This window comes from Apus apus, chromosome 9, assembly GCF_020740795.1.
Source record: "Apus apus isolate bApuApu2 chromosome 9, bApuApu2.pri.cur, whole genome shotgun sequence".
Classification (NCBI taxonomy): domain Eukaryota; kingdom Metazoa; phylum Chordata; class Aves; order Apodiformes; family Apodidae; genus Apus; species Apus apus.
The window spans coordinates 17815449-17836417 of NC_067290.1; the positions used below are offsets into that span (position 1 = coordinate 17815449).

Sequence of the window (20969 nt, forward strand, 5' to 3'; positions counted from 1 at the left end):
CACACTACAGAGCAGGTCCCCCAACATGCTGCACCGAGGGCAAAGGAGGAGAGGGGTGCCATGAGGCTGCAATGGCCCTGGGCAGAGGGACCAGCTCTGGGTGCCCATGAGGCTGAGCTGCCCTGGGGAGCTGCTCCGGTGGAGCCACAGGAGACATCTGGGTGTGGAGGAAGGGGGATGAACGTGCAATATGTTCAACCAAGCTGCAGTGTGACTGAAGGGGGAGAACATGGGCACTCGAGCCAAGGAGCTGGCAGAATTGCAGGCAGAGGTAGAGCTTGGAGCCACGGTGAGAGAGCAAGGAGGGATGTGTTTTAGGCTGAGCATCACCTGCCTGCTCCCCGGCAGGGCAATGAAGGATGCTGCAGAAACCAGGCTCTGCAGGACCTGCCGATGGGAGTGGAGGTCCCAACCCTGCTTTCCCCCCTTCCCAAGATGCCAAACTGTCAGGCAGACAGACTTTTTCTTACTATCCATTTGTGCGATATCTGTCTGAGCGTAATTGCTGATGCAAACCAAATCCAGCTAACTGAAGGCTCTGTTGCAATGTGTGAAAGGCTTGTTAGTGACCTTGGTGAGTTAGCAGATTTTGCCATTGAACTTGACGCAGTGGGAGACCTCCCTGCCAAGGTTTTTCACCCATGTGAGAGAAGAAATTGGGGAAGGAAAAAAATAAATCTACAAATTCAACAGGATGAGGTGAAATTTTTGGGAAGAGTAAGCATGCTTGCAGCTTGCACCTGCCTCTCCAGGAGCTGGCCTTTCTTGCAGGTCCCTGAAAGTGGTTAGACATGTGCTCTGCTCTCTAGACTCCAGTGGAGCCTGGAGGAGTAAATAAAGGGTGGGTCCAGCTTTTTACCTCCAAAAATAAATAGCAGCTTTGTTGGCTTGTGAAGTTTTTGCAGCAAGAGCCATGGCTGCCCATTCACACTGCAGGAGCCCACAAGTGTCTGCATGAAATGACATGAAAACACTCACATGTGTAAGGGGAAAAGTCAGTAAAGCAGCCCTACTTGCTTGGCTGGAACCAAACTATCTTTTCAGTCTGCTTCTGAACTGTGTTGCAGCCTTGACATTTACAAAGCCACATTTCATTTAAAACCAGATGTGGTGCAATGCAGAGCCCCGTGGAGCCCCTGTGCTCATGGTTCTGGGTGCTGGCAGGGGCACAGCTACAGCCCATCCTTCCCATGCCACCTGCTGGGACACAATATAGGGGCAGTGCCACATCACCTGGGATGGCTCAGGCTGCAGTGGGGCAGGCACACACTTTCACAGCACAGACACGTGCTTTATCTGGTCTGTGAGATCAATAACCTTCTGGGGACAGGGACGTGCCTGTAACACATTGATATCTGCTGCCCCGGTACAAAGGAGCATCTGTCTGGGACACTCTGGGCACTCCTGGTGCACAACTACATGTTCCCAGTTTCCTAGACAAACTGGAATTTGCAGAGGAGACTTTCTGGCATTTTTGCACTCTGTATGCTTTTTTTTTTTTCCCCCATATCAAGCAACTTTACACTCAGACCTTTGGGATAGCCACTGCCATGAGGGGGTTTACAAGGCTACCACCATCCAGGCAGGTGGATCACACAGGGGTCTCTGCCCTGCCAAATCCCTGAGGTGTGTTCTGCTGCATCAGGCTGGGGCTGCAGGCACCCGAGACTCTCCTTGAGAAATGACAGGTGATTTGCTTTATGTTTGATGTGCATTAAACTCATCTCCATCCCTCTGCTCAGAATCATTGATCAGTCTAACAGCTGTACCCCCACCTTTTTGGCATTTCATGTCTATATAATACAGGCACATCAATTTTGCTATTATCAGAATCCTCTTGCATTTGCAATCTCTTATTTTCCTGCAAGCTCCTAATTCCTTCTGGGAAACATGCTACACATTGTCAAAAGCAAAAGCCTGGGACATCTTGTTTATATCAAGGGATTCTTTGCACCTTCTGTTTCTTTTAAACATCCATCTGTGCAGTAATAACAAATCAGAGAGCTACCAGGATGAGGGGAGGCATCAGTGAGAACCTCAACCCATGGTTGTACTTGCTGTTATCATGCACCACGGTGGTACATGATGCTGATAAGGCAAATTAGAGAAGCCTGTCTTCCAAAAGCACATTACAGAACCTTCTAAAAGGCTAGTCTTGGGATAACAGCAACTCTAACATTTCAGCCCACCTTTAAGCCAACACAACCAGCTGCAATCGTTACTCTTACCTTAGAGCTCTCCATGTGCTTGAAATCATCTCAACATTGTCCCACCATCCACCAGAATGACCACCAACATTTGTTTGTAGTCTCATTTCAGCTTCTGGCCTTATAACACCTAGTTCAGGTTAGAGTGACCTGTCTCTGAGGTAAATGCCAATGCAAGTCCCATTTGCCACACAATCAGGAGAACATACTTTATGTCACACCCCCACTCAAAGATTTTATAACGTCCTTCTTTTTTTGTTCTTCCAAAGTGGCAAAACTTCTCCAGGGGAATTGTGGGCAGGAAGATGGAAATGAAGATGAGCTTCAGCTGGGTTTTCTCCAGCTCAGCAGCAGAGCTTTCCCTTCAGCACCCCCAGGCTTACAGGTGCTGCTGGCTCAGCCAGCTGTGCCCGTTAAACCCCCAACACCTTGTTTCACCTTTCCTAATGAGCATCTCGTCAAATTAAAGCAGCAACTCATTATATGTGGAGGTGTCCTCTCCTGAAATGGCTCTCTGCTAACCCAAAATCTGGTAATAAACGTGGAAATGCACTATTCTACAGCTTATCTGTAGTATCAATATTAATGTACTATTAAAAATTAATACACACATTTCTATTAATAATTAAAAATATTGCTTCAATATTAATAATATTAAACCAGCTGCTGGCACAGGACTCCTAAGTGGAAGGAATTCTGGAAGAGCAGAGGGACATGTTTGACCATTTATATTTTGAAATACTTCTTCTGGTCACTGGTTTACCTAGTATCACTGTAAAGCAAAGGTAAAGGGCTTTTTTTCCCCTTTCCACTACAGAAAGAAGTTAAAGGCACTTTGCAGGTGTGCTTAGGTTAGGGAATCTCCCCTAGGATGGCAGAAAAGATAATTGATTGGGACAGAGTTTAGGAAATAATTGAGATGCCAAAGCTTAATTTTCCTTCCAAAATGATTTCTCAGAGCAACTAACCTTCATTGTGTGCATCAGTTAATGAGAATTCAATTACTAAAAAGGGACTCATGGTAGAGATGCCTGCTAAGTGAATATAGTAGGGATGTAGGATAGTTAGGTTTTGCTCTGGTGGCTGGAGGAGACCCTGGGGGGACATATGCAGGGTAATGTCTCTCTCAAAGAAGCACCTTCCTAATGCCCAGTCCAGGAGCGTCTGCAGGACACGAGTACTTCAGCCTCCTATAGATGGTGTGAACTTTGAACTCATGTAACTGGAGCTCTTCTCATTACCCAGATAAATGCCTAATCCAACAAGTTAATTGGCACAAATTACAACTACAAAGCTGCTCTGCTCTTGTGTGATAAACTCCCCTAGGAGTTTGGTTTGGTAGGTCTAAGGCAGTCAACAGATCTAATTGTCCACTCACTTACAATGATATAAACCAGCATTATTACCTTCAGTGCAGTCACTGGTGATTATGCCAGTGGGAGATGAGGAGCAGGGTTGATGTTTCCTGCTTTGGTTCATCATTTTGAGCACTGTGACAATGTACTTTGGTATAAATAAGTGAAGCAAGAGATCTGACACATACACACTTGAGCTACTTCTATTTTCCTTCCTCATTTCCCCTCTGAGCGTCAATTGAAGTCCATGGTATTAAGCTAATTTTATATTGATAGATACGGAGATAAAAACAATCCCCAGGCTGCCAGTCCACTCCCCCTCTGCAGACTGACACAGTGTGGGTGCATGGGGTGTTTGGGGAGCCCCACTACTACATGACAGGGACAGGATCAGGTTTGGGGTCTTTTTTAAATCCTGGTTACTGGAATTTCTCAGTGTTCACAGGTCACTGTAATAGCATGGGAAGGAGCTGGTCTTTCACAGCACAATCCAGCCCTTTGGCTTGGAGGTGAGCCCCTGTAAGGCCTCAGATCTAATTCAGGCACTGATCCCATTAATGCAAACCACATGTAAATTCACTGTTTAGCAACACCTCAGCCTTCCTTTTCCTTTATTTATTTATATTTTTTCCCCTGCAGCACTGGAGTCTGTTGCCACTTGCACAGCTGCTGTATCGCCAGAGCAAAGAGTGAAGCAAAATGCAGTGGGAGCCCTGGGGTTGGGCTGTTCAGGTTGGGAGGATGCAGCCCTGTCTCTCCAAACATATATTTTTCTAACGTGTGCAGGATCCACAAGTATCTGGCAAAATGCCAAGTCCAGACATTCCTTTCTGTCTCTTCAGGGAAGCTGTGGAGCCCAGTGGAAGGTACCTGGTAAAGTTGTTGGGACACTTCTCATCTTTGCTAAGTAATACAGCTTGAATACAGGCATGCTAACTTCTCTCAAACCCCACCTTGTCATCAGCAGCAAAATCACTGATTGTTGAAAGATGAATTACTTCACTTTTCCAGTTCCAGCACATGTTTGCATGTCTAAGAGCAAGAAATATATGAAACTCACACAAACTATTGGAATTTCAGCTGCAGGGACCGGCAAGTAAATATGAATTTGCACAGTATTTCTTAGAAAACTCACAAGCTTTATGGTTGATGGACCAAAGCTGATCCTTTGAGGCATGTGCCAAGAAAAACCTTTCAGATTAGTTACATCAAGATTCCTCCAGCTTGGTTGAGGAGTTCATACGTTGTAAACTACTGAGCTTCCCTAAAAGCAGCCAGAGGCAAACAGTCTTTTGCTTAACTATCCCTAAGGAGCTCTGCTAGATTAGATTAATTGAGTATGTGATTACAGATTACACTTAAAATAACATTAAAAAAAGGAAAACCACAATGACAAAATAGTATTATAATATTAAAATAAATCAAATCATATACTGGCATTATTCTGATACAGAATTGTTACACAGCAAATTTGATACATATACAAGAAATTAGGCAGCCCATTACAATAAACTTCAGGGTTCCTTTTTTAATATAAACTACATCTTAACACAGAGTTTGAGATGATCAGGTAGTTTTACACCAGCTCAAGTAACAACTTCTTCTCATCTTAGAATAATAAAATAACAAAATCTTTTAATGCTTCGAGTATTGGAATGCTTTGGTTCCACCCACCACTTTTAAACAGTGTGAAAGCTTAATCTATTGGTTAAACTTTTATCCTAGAGATGTGCCTAACTTACAAATACAGGTATATAATACAGATATGAAATGTAAATCCAGTTGTTGTTTTTTTCAATTGTCATATGCTTCACACCAGGCAATTATTTAACTCTCTGTTTGATTCAGGCATTCCAAAGTGCAAAAATGTGGCCAAAATTTTCTAAAACTGACAATGATCTTGGATGTTTTCATTCTGGGGTTAAGCTGGAACCATGAAGACCACAAGACAGATCAGAAAGCATTAAGCTCCTGCCCTCAGAAAGCAGCATCACCTTCACAAACTTCATTTTGCTCACCCCAAAATAAAAGCATCCAGCACCACGAGTCCCTCCTGAAAACCTTGGCCACCACAGCACAGTATCTCATCCTCGGTTTTAATGTTGATGAGGCAGGAGGTGAGGGAAAGGGCTTCCCCTGGCAAGTACCTTGCTCGTCACAATCACAAGAAAAAGAATACATGGAGCAGCTCTGTCTGGCGCAGAACAGGTCCTGCTAAAAAAAGACATCTTCTTTTCTGAAGTCTGGTAAACATTTGAACTTGGTGGGAGAAGTCCGTAGGCAGGTCAGGCCAGGGAGGCAGGGGCAGGTGTGGTGCATCCGCCGCCCAGGGAAGGGGACCTGGGGACAGAGAGCACAGATGTCAGGGACAGGGAGCACAGGGGATGGTGTCTGGGGGGACAGATTCAGGTGAGCAGTGGGGATACGGGGATGCCACCCTCCTCCCTCCATGGCAGGAGATCCCCAAGAGCCACGGTGTGGGGGCCTGACAGGAGATGGCAAAGCCAACCCCATAGGATTTTTCAGTCAAACCCGTTAAGAGCAAAATTCAACAGCCCATGTTGCTGTGTGAAACTCCATCTGTGACACATGTTCTCCATTTACTCCTGTCTCATACAAGAGGCTGTTGTGAAACCACCAGCCTTTAGCACCAGGTTTTGTGGTGCTGGCTGCGCAGGGTTCTGCCTGCCTCGATCCCTGCGCTGCCTTACAGCACATAGCAGCCTGCCAGCCACACAGCAGGACCTGGGGACTGCAGGATCCCGTGGTAATTCCAGCCGGAAGGCATCTCCACAGGTCACCTCACCTGACCTCCCTTTCAGCAGGATCCCCTCGCCACAGGGCAGAGGTTTCTTATTGCATCCCATCCTCCTCTGGCCACGCTGTGTTGCTGGGAGCGTGCAGGCAGAGCGTGTGAAAGAAACTGAATTGCGCCACAATGTGCAGATGCACTGACACCCTCTGCCAGCTCTGTCACCAGCTCTGTCTTCTGCAGGAGCCAGCACAGAGCCTAGAGGGACAGCCCAGTGGGACAGGGTGGCCAGGTGCTGCCAGCCAGCAGCATGTGCTGAGCATCCGATGGGATGCAGTGAGGGAAGCACAGAGGTGTAAAGCATCATTGCCAGCCAGGCAGGCAGCCCTAATTCCCCTGTTTCCTGACTTCTGGGTACTTCAAGCCTGCAGTTTTAATATTCTGGGATTGTTTGATGTCTGTGTGCAACTTTTCTCTTTAAGAAAGTCAAAGGGAGAAAGTCCCACCTGCTCCCCTGTGCATCACACCAAGGATGTGTCTGCCTCCAATGCCACCCTGCTGGGAGCAGGGAGTTACCTGGGGGCTCAGATGGCCTGTGGTGCCCTGGGCCAGCACCAGCCCCCTGCCTGGCACTGCCTGGAGAGCAGCCCCAGAGCAATGGACACTCTGGGTGTCCCCATGCCACCCACCATGGCCTTGGGAGCCAAGGGGCCACTGACTGTGGGTGCCAGGGACTCCCCAGGGGAATCACACCTTTTGGGTGCCCACGCACAGCACTGCAGAAGAACCTAAAATCTGAGCTCCTGGGGTTGGCGAGGCTGACTCAGAGGTAACTCTCAGCCCTCCGACAGCTCCAATGAGTTATTTAAAGCGTTACATTCACTGCAAGGAAATGTTCCTTTCAGTGGGACTCCCACACTGAAGCTGTGGCTTTAATAATGCAGCCAGCTGGGGACAGGCAGTGGGTGCCAGCACTGCAGGACGGCGCGTGCAGGCACAGCCCACGTGCCTGGAGCTGGAGGTGCAGGCTTTGCCACAGCGTGTGCCCAGCAGCAGGTTTGGATGAGCACGAGGGCATCGGGTGTTTGGAGGTGAAAAGGAAACCAGGCAGCTCCTAGGAGAGACCTGGGGGTTTTGTGCAAGGTGCACAGCAGCAGCAAAGCCACCCCCGTGCTGCCAGCTCTGCGGGCGGAGCCACCAACCCTCACCTGCCTCTGCAATGCCAAGTGAGATTGCCACCAGCACTAAATCAATGCCATCTTGTTGCTGAGAAGGAAACTGGAAGGTGGAAATCCGACTGCCACCCATCTCCTCCAGGGTATCTCCAGGCTCTTCTAGAGGTCCCCAAGGAGGCGACACGGTCATGGTGGTGCCAACTTTGTACCTGACCTGCAGCTCGGCTAAAGGGTTTGGTACTCAGGGCAATTGGTCTCCCAGCTGTCCCCTACCCAAATATTTAGGGGGGAGGAACCCTTGGGCAATCTCCACCCTTAAAAATGCCTTCTTTCACACACTATAGTAAATCAGTTTGCTTTGTGCAGGTCATAAGGAACAGTGGGGTGAGGAATCTACATCTAAAATTAACCTCAGAAAGTTTATAAACATCAGTGACTAAGACTGTAAGTCTGGGGTGGACAAACACCTTCTCTGATTGTACTTATGCAGGCAATTAGCTTAAAATAGATCAGACAGTATAAATAATTGCCCAATAGCAATAAGCTCATAAAAAACCTCTAGAAAACAATTTATCTTATCCTGAGTTTCCTGTTAATGTGGAGAGCCCTTAAAAGAAAAATCTGGTATATTACATAGTAAAAATGAGATTTTGGTCCCCAATACCACAGCAGAAGATAAAAAAAATTAATAATACAGGATTTAATATTTTTGTAATAGAACAGAGCCTTTAACTTCCTAAAACTGAGGAAACATATCATAGATGCTGGTCTGAGAAGCCAGGCGTGAGACAGTGACAAAGGCAGTGAACTACCTATACATGTACAACCTAAATTGATAACCTTCCTATCTTCCATGTGTGACAACTCTTGGCCTACATTCTTCCTTGAGGATGACTCTGAGGACCACTAGGTTCTCAAGTTCCTTGCTAACATCTCATTAAGTCTTTTGTGTTATTTATAAATAAACGGCTGTTTTTATAGTACACAATATACATAATTACATATACTTTAAAATATACTTATCCATATTCTTGTATTAATAATATAGTGTATAATATAATAATGTACTGATATGTAACTAATGCTCTGAATATGTGTGTATCTATGTATACATACATATATGTTTGCTATTAATAGGTAGAAGAGAAGCAAAGAGAGCCTGCACTGAGGTTTCTCAAGCACAAGTGTGTGCCAACACCTTCTCAATAGCTTTTTGAAAGCACCAGTAGCTCTCAGCCTCTGCAGCCTGATGGGATATTGCTGTTTGATGGCAGGGACCCTGCTGCAGTGATGCCCTAGGTGTGTCCCAGCACTGTTTGGTGACATGTTTGTGCTTGTGATGGGATCTTGTTCATCCCACTGAGGTCTGTGGTGTTTGCTACGCTCCTGCTCACGGGCTTGGGAGCTGCGATGGCTGATTCGGGTCATGTAATGAAGTAAAACAGCCAATTAATAGGAAAACAAACTGAAAAGCATGTATTCCTTTAGTCCCTGGCTTCTCTTCAGCATAATTCTGACAGTAATGTGTTTCCTTACGTAGGTACCTCCAGCTCTATTCCACACAGATGCAAATGGCTGGGAATTGTCAGGCACAGGATGCTTCCCCGCGTTTGCACCAGGTCTAGTTTTTATGCAACGTGACGTACAGCTCAGGATATTCCTGTTTCTCTCTGCCTTGCCAGTTGCTGCCCCACAGCCCCCCGCTGACGTACTCACTCGGTGACTCAAGGGATGACATTCCTCTCCCAAATTTCCCATCGGCGTGCACATTCGCAGGCTGCGGATCCAGAGGCTGACGGCGCAACACATCCCTCCTCCGCACTGCTGGTCTCGGTCGCAGGCCTGGAGTTCCATACAGCATGAAACAAAGAAAATGAATAATAAATAGATTCCAGGAATAGGGCAGATCAAGAGCTGCCACTGACACCCCACAAGTTATCGTGGCTCATTAAGGCCGAATAACAAGATTAAAGGCTGATTCGTAATAATTATGTCTCCCATGGATCCAAACACGGGCTCCTGGCATGTTTCAGAGTTGAGTCCAGGATGTTTAAGGCCATGAGCACACTCAGAGCTGCTCAGGGCTGAATCCAGGACCCTCAGTGATTTACAGTGCCAGCTTCTGAGCACTGATGGGCCATGGTTCATCCCGCTCTGGCTTTCCCAGGTCCAAGCCTGAGTGAGCTCAAGCAGGTACAAGGACCATGTGCATCAATCGGTCAGGAATCCTGTCTTATGGAGAAGCTAAGATAGGAAATTATCCATTAATTTGAAGACTTTTAAGTAACTATTCCTTCTAGTTTCTTATGACAATACCTTATTGTTGAGTGCTTTTGCAAATACATGATAGTTTTATTAGAGAAGCCCAAGTAGAGGCAGATATAATAGAAGTTTAAATAGGGACTCTGTGGTTCTAATTATCTAGAATTACATGTAACTAAATGAAGTCTTAAATGGGTAATAGAAAAAGCTTTGCGTAATTGTCCACATCCAAGAAAATGCTACTGTGGTAGCAGCCCCCTGCAAGGAGGGAAAAAAATGTTTCAGCCACTTACCCAATACAGCTTAGATAAGCTCAAACCAAAATGCAAACTATTGGGCATGTTTAAAAAAAACAGAAACCACAAAGAGCAATTGACATTTTAGGGTTTGGAAACAAGTTACAGCATATCTTCTCCGTATTTTTTTTTTAACTGAAAGCTTATCAGACTTTTTCTTATATGAATTTAATGCAGAAAGCAGTCTCCTTTCTCCAATGAGAAATTCCATTAGTTAAGGGTTCTGTTTACACGCCAAAGGTAAGCTTAATTAACACACTTCTAATGTCAGTCAGTTGGAGTGATAGACCAAAGGCACTGGTGAGCAGTACATAAACAGGCAACTTGTAAAAATGTATGTAAAAGATGATAATGGCTCTGGGGAAGACCAGGTATCAGAGCAAATATTCTCCTGAATAAAAAGCTTCCAGATCTTACCTTGGGATTTACATGATAAATGCCATTAGGCTGTACTCTGCTGGGTAAATATTGCACTAGTTCACCCAGCAAAAACCAGATTAAGATATGGCTTCATGGATCAGCCAGTCATTTAGGAAAAAAGTTGTTACACTGGGGAAAGCCATTAAATAGTGGGGATTAGGCAAATGGCAAGTGCTCCTCCTGGACACACAGGTAATGAAGCAGACAGCTCTGTGCTACAGGTGAGCCCAAACACACTTGTAAGACTAATATGGCCATAAAACTACCACTGCAGCCTGCCAGGTAGATAATGTTTACCTTCTAACATCTCTCAAAGAAGACACACACACACACACACACAAAAAAAAAGTATTCTGATGGTCTAATTTTGCCCTAGTCACAAAACCCTGCAGGTCCCGTGGTTCTGGATGCCCTTAACTGGAGTCACAGGCTCTGCTATTCCTCATCAGTCAGGTACTGATCCCCTTTTTATCTCAGTTGTATTCTAAACCCCATCCACCCCCATGGGACTAGTCCTGGAGTGAAGTGCTACTCAGCTACAAAACTTGTGAGGACATCCTCACAAGTAAGGGTACCTAAAACTCTGCTCAGAACAATTTATTTTTAAAGCTCACACACACATATCTACATCTGGCAAAACTTTAAGGCTCCCTTTCAAAAAATGTGAGACAATTTCTAAAAATATTCAATCCAAATGCTCCTGCCCGCACCTTATCTCTAATGTGTAATTCATACTGATACTCCTTATATTCACAGGACACATGAAGACATTCCTCTTCAGCATCCCATTTAACAGTCTTATGGAAAATTCATCTTAAGAAAATAGTCCCAGGTGAAATGCCAGCTCCAAAGCCAACTGAAGTCAGCATATGAAGTGAGGCGGGTTTGAATCAAGTCCTTAACTTGCAGAGGAAAAGCACCTTTCAGGCGTAGGAGTGGGGGATGGGAACACCTGCATCAGCTCTCGTCTGAGATTTGCCCATTCATCAGAAGCCAAAAATGCATCAAAGTGATTTAAGCAGAAAAGCACTGCAACAGTTAATAAAGTAATATTTTCTAGTTCTAATCTATTTTTACATTTTGAATCTGTTTGTCCTTGATTCAGCACTTCACAATTACTTTATGTATTGAATTCATTATGCTTTAAAGGTGTAGCCACAACTCTCATAACACACTTATATAAACCGGTCCTCTATTGCTGGAAATGTTTCTACTTAAAAGGAACTGAAAATCCTCAAATATTAAAAAGTCCCTTCACACTCTCTGATCTGAAAATTCATCAGTCCTGAGAACTGATCTGACATCCAGAGAAATTTCTACAAGCTGTTTCATGGACTTGAGTGAAGTCTGGACAGGGAGCCTGGACAGCCACGGAGTGATCTGCTACTCCAAGTACAACTTCTGATGGTTACAAAAGACACGTAAGCTCTTGAAGGAATGCAAGCAGTGGGTTATTAATCCAAAGCAAACAGTAAAAAAAAAAAAAATAAAAAAAAAAAAAATCATTTTACTTAAGAGTGATGCAATGCTTCGGGTTAAATAACGTCTTTAGAAAAAACATATTTTCACAACCAAAGTAAATCTCAAGCCTAAAACCAACTAGAACAGAGGACTCATTTGCAAGGGGTGGCAATGGCAAAAAAGCAGCACAGTCATACCAGAAAAAAAAAAAAACAAACAAACAACAAAAAAAGAGGCAAATTAAAAATAATTTAAAAAGAAAGAAACCAAGCAGTGTTTTGCCATGATTGCAATAGCGGTGCCTGCCCTGTGACCAGTAGGACTGGAGGAGCTGGAGAAATTGGGGGGGTGCAGGTTTGGGGGCAGCATGGGGAGGGTGGCAGCCACCAGCCCTGGAGAAGGAGCAAGAGCCTCTACACACTCACTGTCCTGCCTGGGACCCCTCCACCGGGTCCAGCCATCCCTCACCCCAGAGGGACAAAGCCAGACCGTGGCATCCTTTGCCCAAGGGACCTGCAGGTTCTGGTATCACCCACGGCAAAGAGAACCCCCCATTTCCTGGCAGCCCTCATCTAAGGGAGACTACTAAGCTCTGGTTTTAGTTGGTGCAGAGACACCCTCAGCTCAGGGCATCCCTCCCCCAAGATAAACCCCCACGTCCTGGTATCCCTTGTCCCAGGCAGACCCCCAAGCCCTGGCATCTCTCATCGCACGGCAGAGCCCTCCCCCCCCCCCCAGTCCCTGGTTATCACTTATCGCGCAGATACCCCCTCTCCGGGCACCCCTCACCCTAGACGAGACCCCTCCGTCCTTCCGTCAGCTATCCCGGGCTGCCCGCTGTCCCGGCACTGCCCACCCCAGACAGACCCTCAGCTCCGGGCACCCCTCCCGCCACAGACCACCCCCCATACCCCGGCATCACCCTGGCCCCCCGCCTCACTGTCCCTCACTGCAGACCCCAAACTCCCGTCCCCGCTCCCCTCATTTTCCCCGGACCCCCCGCCCGCCTCCAGCTGCCGGTGCCGGCGCGGCGGGTCCCGTCGGTGCCGTCGGTCGCGACCGGCCCGCGCGGTGCGGAGCGGTGCGGTGCGATGCGATGCGATGCTCACCCCCGTGATCACGGCGCCCTGTCCCGCCGCCAGCAGCAGCCCCAGCAGCAGCAGCAGCACCGGCGGAGCCCTCCGCATGCTGCCGTCCCGCGGCCGCGGCTCCTGCGCTCCCCGCGGGCGCAGCGCGGCGCAGCGCAGCCGGGCGCGGGGCCGCCCCAGCCGTTATAAAGCCGGGGGCTGCGGCTGCCGGCGTGAGTCACCCCCGCCCCGGCAGCAGCGCGGACCGACGCGCGCACTCACCGCGCCCAGGTGCGCGGCTGCGGGGGGGAAAAGGGGCAGCCCGCAGCAGGTCTGCGGGACGTCCCGCGGCAGCCCCAGGGGACGTGCTAAGGGTGGTCGGGGGCAGCCCCCGGCTGGGTGAGGAAACATCACCCAGCGTGTTGCAGAGAAATCCCTCAGCAGGTCTAGGGGTACATCCCAGGGCTGGCTAGGGGACATCCCACAGCAATCCATCCAAGGGACGTCCCAGGGGTTGGTCAGGGGGCATCCTGTGAATGTAGGGAACATCCCTCAGCTGATCTCCAGGACATCCCACAGCAGGTCTCAAGGGGTATCCCAGGGCTGGCTGGGGGACTTCCTGCATCAGGTCAAGGGCAGCACACAGCAGGTCCAGAGGGGATCCCACAGCAGGTTATGGCATGTCCTGCAGCAAGTCAGTGGTAGCCCACAGCTGAAGGAGCCAGTCTGGAGGTCCATCTCAGCTGCAGTGCCCATGTCCCCTCTACTTGTGCCCCTCAAGCTCCTTGGACTGTAGTAATCCCAGCAGTTTTCCTGCCAGCCCCAGTCCTGATGTTCCTGTTGTTCCTCTGTGAACAGCAAGGAACACATGCCAAGGTTTAATGACTGGTGGTGTTACCTTCAGGCACCTCCATGCCCTGTGGAGGGAGGACATCAGAGCCCAGTGACAGTAAAACACATACAAAGTTTCTTTCCTTGCTTCTCTCTCACTGTTTGTCTTCTCTGTTTCTTTTTCCTTACTTTTTCAGCTCTTCATACAGTTTTCCTCTCCCTCCTAATTCCTTTTCTGTCCCTTTTCCTGCCTCTCCATTTCCACTTCCATCCCTCCGGTGTGCCCCGTTCTCACACGTGGATCCCTGCTTTCTCAGATTTTTCAAATTCTCTTTTTTCCAAACAGGAAGGCTGAGCCTTTGCAGATCCCACATTTCCATGAGGCCTCAGACAGTCTCATTCCTCAGCTGAGGAGAGTTCCAGCACAGCTGAAGGGGAGCACACAAACATTCCCAGTGTCTGGGCACTCTCCTGCTCCGCTCAGTCCCGCCAGGAGCTGCCAAATCAATTCCTCAGCAGTGTCCCCTCAGGGGGTCTGTCTGTCTGGAGGTGTTTTCATGAAAAACGTGGCCCTTTTGGGTGCTTATGATTATTTCATAAAAGTGCACTCAAGACAAATATGGGCTGAGTAAAGAGAGTTTAAGTCCAAGGATGCTTTAAAAGCAAATTGGGATAAGCTAATTTGGATGTGAAAGTATTAAAACTAACCAGAATGGATCCTTAGCTGTTGCAAACCCACATGGTGGGTCTGAACTGTTGCCAGTTCAAACCAGAGGAAGGGATTATCTTGGTTTAACTTTTATTTGTATCCTAGAAACTACAAATGAATATAAAATATGGTTAGTTTCATTAACCACAGGTGTCCAAAACTTGAAAAAACAAGTTCTATCATTTTCAGGTCTAAAACTTCAAAATCCTTCAAAAACAGAAATAAAAAGAGGGGGGTGGGGAGGGTGAGGGGGTGGGGAGATGACAATCGTGTGTATTTTTATGTAGAGTCAGTCATTTCTTGTAAAAGCCATTCTACATAAAAGGTATCGTTTATGAAAGGTTGCCAGTCATCAGCCTGCAAATGCAGTATTACACACGAAGATGGGTATGCTGCAGACTTACTAATGTCCACCTTCATGCCAATACTCTTGCAACCAACTTGCATTAAAACTGGTTTGCTATGAGAAGAGATCTTGCACATCTCTGTGGCCTTTAGCTGATTACAAAATTGTAATGAAAATCAAATTAAATTCAGTTAAATCATTGCTGTCCTTAACCAAGGTGAAAGCCGAGGAGGTGAACATCTGAATTTCAGCGTCGTTACCTCCTAGATAATTGTTCAACTACAAAACTAGTGAAATGACATAAAGTATCTGAAATATAAATCTTCATATTGCCCATCTCACAAATGCACCAGAATTTCCTAAGTCCTTTTATTCTTTGGATCAGCTTTGCAGGATAGCCTCCTATTACTTCCCTTAGTTTCAAAACTCTTTTGCAAAACTGGATTTTTACAGAACCGAAAAATTCTGAAACATGTAACTTTTTTCTTGGCATTCCTTTCTGTCTTTGCAGGTACAATACCAAAAAATCCCCAGAGTGCATCTGGGGACAAAACAACAGACTCTGTATAACCTAGTCTCGCACAGAAGCAGCTTTCCAGTTTCTTTCCTACATCATCACAATTATAGAATCTACATGATTTGGGCTGGAAGGAACCTTAAAGATCATCTAGTTCACAAAGGTATCTTCTCCATTCCTCCCACACAGATACTTTTCCAACTGACATCTCCAATACTATCCCAGTGTAAATGAATCTACCTCCTAAGAATGTTTTTCTTTCCACATGGAAGCACCCAGCAGCAGGATCCAGTGTAGTCATCCTGTAGGCAAGGCTTCAGTGGAGCTACAGCTTTGGCTACGCTTGGTAGGGTTAAGCTTGTCCCCAATAAATCCCATTTTCACATCACCTTCACAAACCTACTAAACATCATCCTCTACCATAATAACTCTAATATCAGAAGTAGGAAATATCACTCCAAATTAAATAGGATACTTTAGATTTGACACAGTACATTAATGACCATGCAAAAGTCCTTAGTTGCTTTAAGAACCCAGACAGAAATACCTATTTTCAGCTTGCATTGCAGCTGGTAGCTCCCTGGTTCTTCTCAAAGCCTCAATTTTCCTGAAAGCGAACTGACTGTGAGTAGGCATTCAAATAATTATTTGGCCTATTCAAGTGATAAAGCACTACAGAGTTTACAGATTTCTGAAGACTGAGAAAGTGAATACATCAGCTATTTAAAGAGACAATTTTCTCATAAAAGAAATGAGGAAAAGCATATAATGTGAGACAGGGGAATTAACTTTTGCCCTAAAAACTCTCTTAGTAATGGTACTATCTAATTTGTTTAATCTTTCACACTGTGGATCTGACAATGGTCTGAATTCAGCAACATGGTGCAAGTTTGCTGACACTTGTGCAGGAAGAATACACTCATCTATAGCAGATGCTTATATAGATTTATATTCTAGGTGTGGAGATTCACCCAAGGTGTGTGAGACCTCACATCAGTTGCCTGGAATAACCTGACCACACTGTTTATGCAAGAATATCCTAACTTCCCAGCTGTAACCTGGGTTGGGATGCCAACCCTCTCTCACCCAACATTTCTGCTTTACATCAATAATTTACATCCAGTGAAGCAGAAGATAGCCCAGGTCATCCTCTTCACAAGTCACCAGCCCAAGATCCTGCTTGATCTTTCATCCTCTGCCCTGGGGATGGTACAGGAGCCAGAAAAGGCCCTTTCTGCTTGTATTTGCATTAATTTGGGTTCCCAGCATTTACCCAACTATCATTTACAGATTTTTAAGTTGCAAAGATTTTTGTAAATTACTTCTAAGTTTTCTACCTCTCTCTCTGATGTGGCTGAAGTTGGACAGTGTATTCAGAAGTTACCAGCTGGCTGAGAAGAGGAGGCTTCATAACCTGCAACTCTCACCGAGATGTCAAAACCCAGCTGGGAGCTGAAGTGTAAAGAGCTTAGCAAGTCTGGGCACCCACCAGGATGATTCCAGATCCCAGAGACAGCAGCTTGCGTAGTTGTGCAACGTAAAGAAAATGAAAGGTAATTTAGGCTGTTACGTGCAAGTCTCACACTTGCAGTTGCCTTTGGAGATGTCCACAAGGTTGCTACTTGTGTGAACATGTAGGTCAGCAAGAGAGGTTAGCCCGTCTCTGCCTGGGCGTGGGTGAAGGGGTGGAGTGGAGAGCAGCAGCACCTCGTCCACCCACAGTGGCCAGTTGAACAAGAAATCAGGAACCACTTACCATGAGGCTACCATGGTCTTGTGTCATGATGACCTCACCTCAGGCTCACATCTGGCCTCTTTAGGATTAGAAGAGGCACTGTAGTCTGAATTCCTACTAAGTCAAGCCACAAATTTCATTAGTGAATCCTAAATATAGAGATATGTTGTTTTTTGAACTAGAACATATCTTCAGGTAAATAAAATGTTGGCTTGAAACAATGAAGAATTCACCACTTTTCTCAGCAAACACCTTCAACTCTTAAAAAACTCATTTCCTGTTTGAGTTTCACTTATTCAGACCAGCAGATGATACTGTGTCCTCTGATGTCAGGAATCTTCACCTTCTACATGTAACTATAAGCTGGGAACAAATTCCACAAGACCTGCTTCTTAACAGTGAGTTCTCTTACACTTCTTGCCACAAAGCAACATTTTTGTCACCATCAAATTATTCTGGTAGCTCATCCCCAAGCCCTTTCCAGTAGATCAACAAACTTTGTGAAGTTTCTGGCATCATTTCAGGAATATTCTCACCCCATATGATTAGCCACACTGCTCTATTCTTAGTTATATATTCTTGCAGACCGAATCAACAATCAGTGTATGAACAGAAGCTGCCTTGTGAACACAGGAATAAAAATGAAATAGGTTCACAAAGATCTCCAGCAACAACAACAAAAAAACATCTTGAAATGTTTTTTATTTCTGAGGTCAGCTAAGAATAGTTGGAATGAGCTGCAGTTCTGGTGGTGTGTCCCTAGTGCTCCTTGTGTCTCATTACGCTGCTTTTCAGCGCTGCCGTTGTCATAGTAGTCCACAAAGAACCTTATGTAAGGAAGATGATGGGTCTGCAAATGGTAAAGAAGAGCACTTAACAGAGAAGTGCTAATGTTCTAGATTAGGGAGTCTTACTCCCTTACTCTGCACTGGATCATGTAACCACATGAATCATTTTGATTGCGAAGTTCACGTTCTCCCAGCAGCTCAGAGGGACTGAAGGGGAATGTTACAGAGTCAACCCATGAAACAGTGGTTAGCACAAGAAAAAGCTGCTAACATACAAACAAACAGAACAATTTCTAGATGATCATGAAAATTTACTCCTTTGAGATGTATACAGATTTTCTTTGAGACTTCCACAGATCCAGGTGACTGAGTTTGCATAGTCCAGGGCAGTACAATTCTGAATGAATCAGGGGGGACTGTGGGTTTATGTGGTGGGCAGAGACTCAGTGCCTTTCTGAAATTTTCAGATATGTATTTAAAAGAACAGTAGAATTTTTGCCAAGAAGACACAATATTGGTTTGGGGAGTGAGCTGGACTTCAGGGAAACATTCTTTCAACCTTTTTTCTTCCTACTGATTGCTTTTGGTAGGAAACATCATTCCTTTGCATGCCAAAATGGGTAGATGGATGCAAGCTGTGGGTAGGGGACAGGCTGGTAGAGACCTGCTCTCTTCCTGAACACAATTACCTACAGAGTGAGGTAATTTTTCATTGGAATGGGACTTACTGGGCCAAGGTGGGAAGAGATGGAAATGCTTCCATAGCCATAGAAATCTACCAAATGCAATAACTGCAGGTGAGTTATTAGGAAGGGCACCATTCTAGCTCTGCTACAAGGCAGACAGGCCATTTATCATACACCTCAATGGAAGCCAGCTAGACCAATGTTAAAACATTTTGTAAGGCCATGCTTAATAAACAAACCCTTCCTCCCTGCCTGTCCCCTCACAGGTCTCTCTGGTCCCTGCCAGTTCTGCCTGTACCCTCAGCATGTCTGTGCCTGCACACCCCAGGCTGTTCTGCTCTTGCCCCCTGCATCTCCCCAAGGACCACACGAACCTCCTCTGTGCCCCTCATCATGGAAACCAGCTGTAGGACTAGGAATGCTGCTAATACCTGGCTTCCCACTGTCTCCAAGAGGACCAAGAAGAGGTCACTTGTTCACTGTTTATTTGCTGTACTGTACGTGTGCTGCACAGCTTCCTTGGACTGACAGCACCGAGCAGGCAGCAATTTTTTTCTCCTTAACACACAGCTTAGTTTCTGTTTTGGTTTTGTTGCTTTGGTATTCCAGTCCTTCACTGGAATATTTGTCATTCCTTCGCTGGAAGGCAGTGGGATACAGTGTAGGTTGTGCTCCTGCCCCTATTACCATACTAGGTCAGGAAAGAATTACCCTTGGAGGCAATACCCAGAAACAACCACCAGTTGTTTCAGTCTTACATCCTGGGTGTTGCAAATTCCCAGAATCAGTTGGGAATTTCACCCCTAGAAGCCCTTGTCCTGCACCTTCATTCTGTCCTACTGTCTTCATGAGGCATGTGCTGGCTGTAGCTCCTGTTAATTTGAGGCATTTATGGCAGGTCTGAGGTGTGGGGGTGGGATCTGCAGGGAGGGAAGTAGAGACAATAGTGCTGTTGGGACCATGTTCTGTACATCCTGCTGGATGGGCTGTTCATCACTGCTGATGGGGAATTAGCAGCTTCATGGCTCTCCAGCTTTCCCTGATGCTCTGGACATTGGTAATTCAAGGCAGAAACATGCAGGACACATGCACAGAAGGATCTCATCCACTTTCTGATCTGTCTTGGCCTTTAGATAACCTATGAGGTTTTTTCCTCTTACTTTCTCTACCACTTTTCTCATGTTTGTCATTTTCTCTTCCCCCCTATACTTTGTGCTGCTTCATCTTTCACTGCCACAAAAAAGTGAGTATTCCCAGCAGAGCACAGCTGAGGTGCCTCCAGGGCCTGGAGTACCACTGAGTTCCTATTTCTCCTTTTGCAAGAATGCTCAGAAAGGTAAAAACTCCAGTGAAACGGCACGTTAACAAGAAGCGTGCATTAAAAACCCTGTGGGGATGGCTGCAAAATGCTTCCCCTCACCAGAGCCACCTCCAACATGGAAACTTCTCTTACTACCCTCCTAGAAAATTATAAAGTCTCTCTGGTGACTTAGACTTCTGAGAACCCCCCAAGCACTTACTAAATTGCGTTCTCCTGAATTACTTTAGCTGCGGCTGGGATACAACCAGATCTGGGGTGACAACTGGCAACCACCTAATGTCACATGTCCACATTAAAGAAAAGTCAGGACTAGAAAAGAAAAAGAACCCCACCCCATGGCTTTTGTGTTTGTTTTTGTGTTTTTTTTTTCTTAAGATGCAGAAAACAAAGTGCTAATGTGGAGCTTAGATCTATTTGGGCAATTCTCAGGAAAAGCCATGGAGTCTTTAGCGTCATCTTGGTTTTATCTTCTAGGTAAATACAGAGGACCCTGACAAACAGCAGTCACTAGGGCAAGCCCTGCCTAAGGCTGCCGTGCTGTAAACTCTTTAACCCCTGTCTGGGCTAGGTTAGTCTGACCAAGAGGCTCACACACCCCAGGGTGAGGGCAGGAGGAGGTGGTTGTGGGCAGGGAAGCCCTGACTACCCCTCCAGCCCCACGTGCCCGCCAAGCCCTGGCTTTCGAGGGACGAGCGAGACCTCCTGCGTCATCTCTTACAGACCAGCCACTACAAAGGACAAATTATCCACCTCATCCTCCTACTCCCCTCTCTGTTCTTCTGCCAGCTCACATTTCAAGAGCCACTAGTGGAAAGGGCAGCTAATTATTCCAGGAATTCTAATGGGTTGCTTTTATGGTAAAGATCAAACAAAAACAAACCCCCAGCACTGTGGGCTGGTGCTGGCTGCCTGCCTCCCCGGCTAGCAGAGCACTGGGAAGATGCATTCCATCCTCCCAACAGCTCGTTATCTGGGTACAAGTAGCTGGACCACAGATGGAGAGGAATGGAGGGAGAGGAGGATGAGGATGGCACAAGGCTG

At 46.3% G+C, this 20969-nt stretch overlaps 1 protein-coding gene across 1 annotated transcript; it reads right to left on the reverse strand.

The window, feature by feature from the left end:
• Positions 1-5776: 5776 nt before the first annotated feature.
• On the reverse strand, positions 5777-13115 carry PROK2 (prokineticin 2). The gene is made up of 3 exons (XM_051627557.1): positions 13038-13115; positions 9206-9331; positions 5777-5902 (listed from the first exon to the last, which is right to left on the reverse strand). The coding sequence occupies exons 1-3, from the start codon at positions 13113-13115 to the stop codon at positions 5777-5779; spliced, it is 330 nt and encodes a 109-aa protein (XP_051483517.1).
• Between the last annotated feature and the right edge of the window lie 7854 nt (positions 13116-20969).

Bases quoted from the DNA above. Each gene is read 5' to 3' on its own strand.
- PROK2 (XM_051627557.1), bottom strand. From the start codon at position 13,115: ATGCGGAGGGCTCCGCCGGTGCTGCTGCTGCTGCTGGGGCTGCTGCTG. The intron at 9,332-13,037 runs GTGAGCATCGCA...ATGGAACTCCAG, and splicing joins AGGGCGCCGTGATCACGGGG to GCCTGCGACCGAGACCAGCA. The intron at 5,903-9,205 runs GTGAGTACGTCA...CTCTGTCCCCAG, and splicing joins GTCATCCCTTGAGTCACCGA to GTCCCCTTCCCTGGGCGGCG.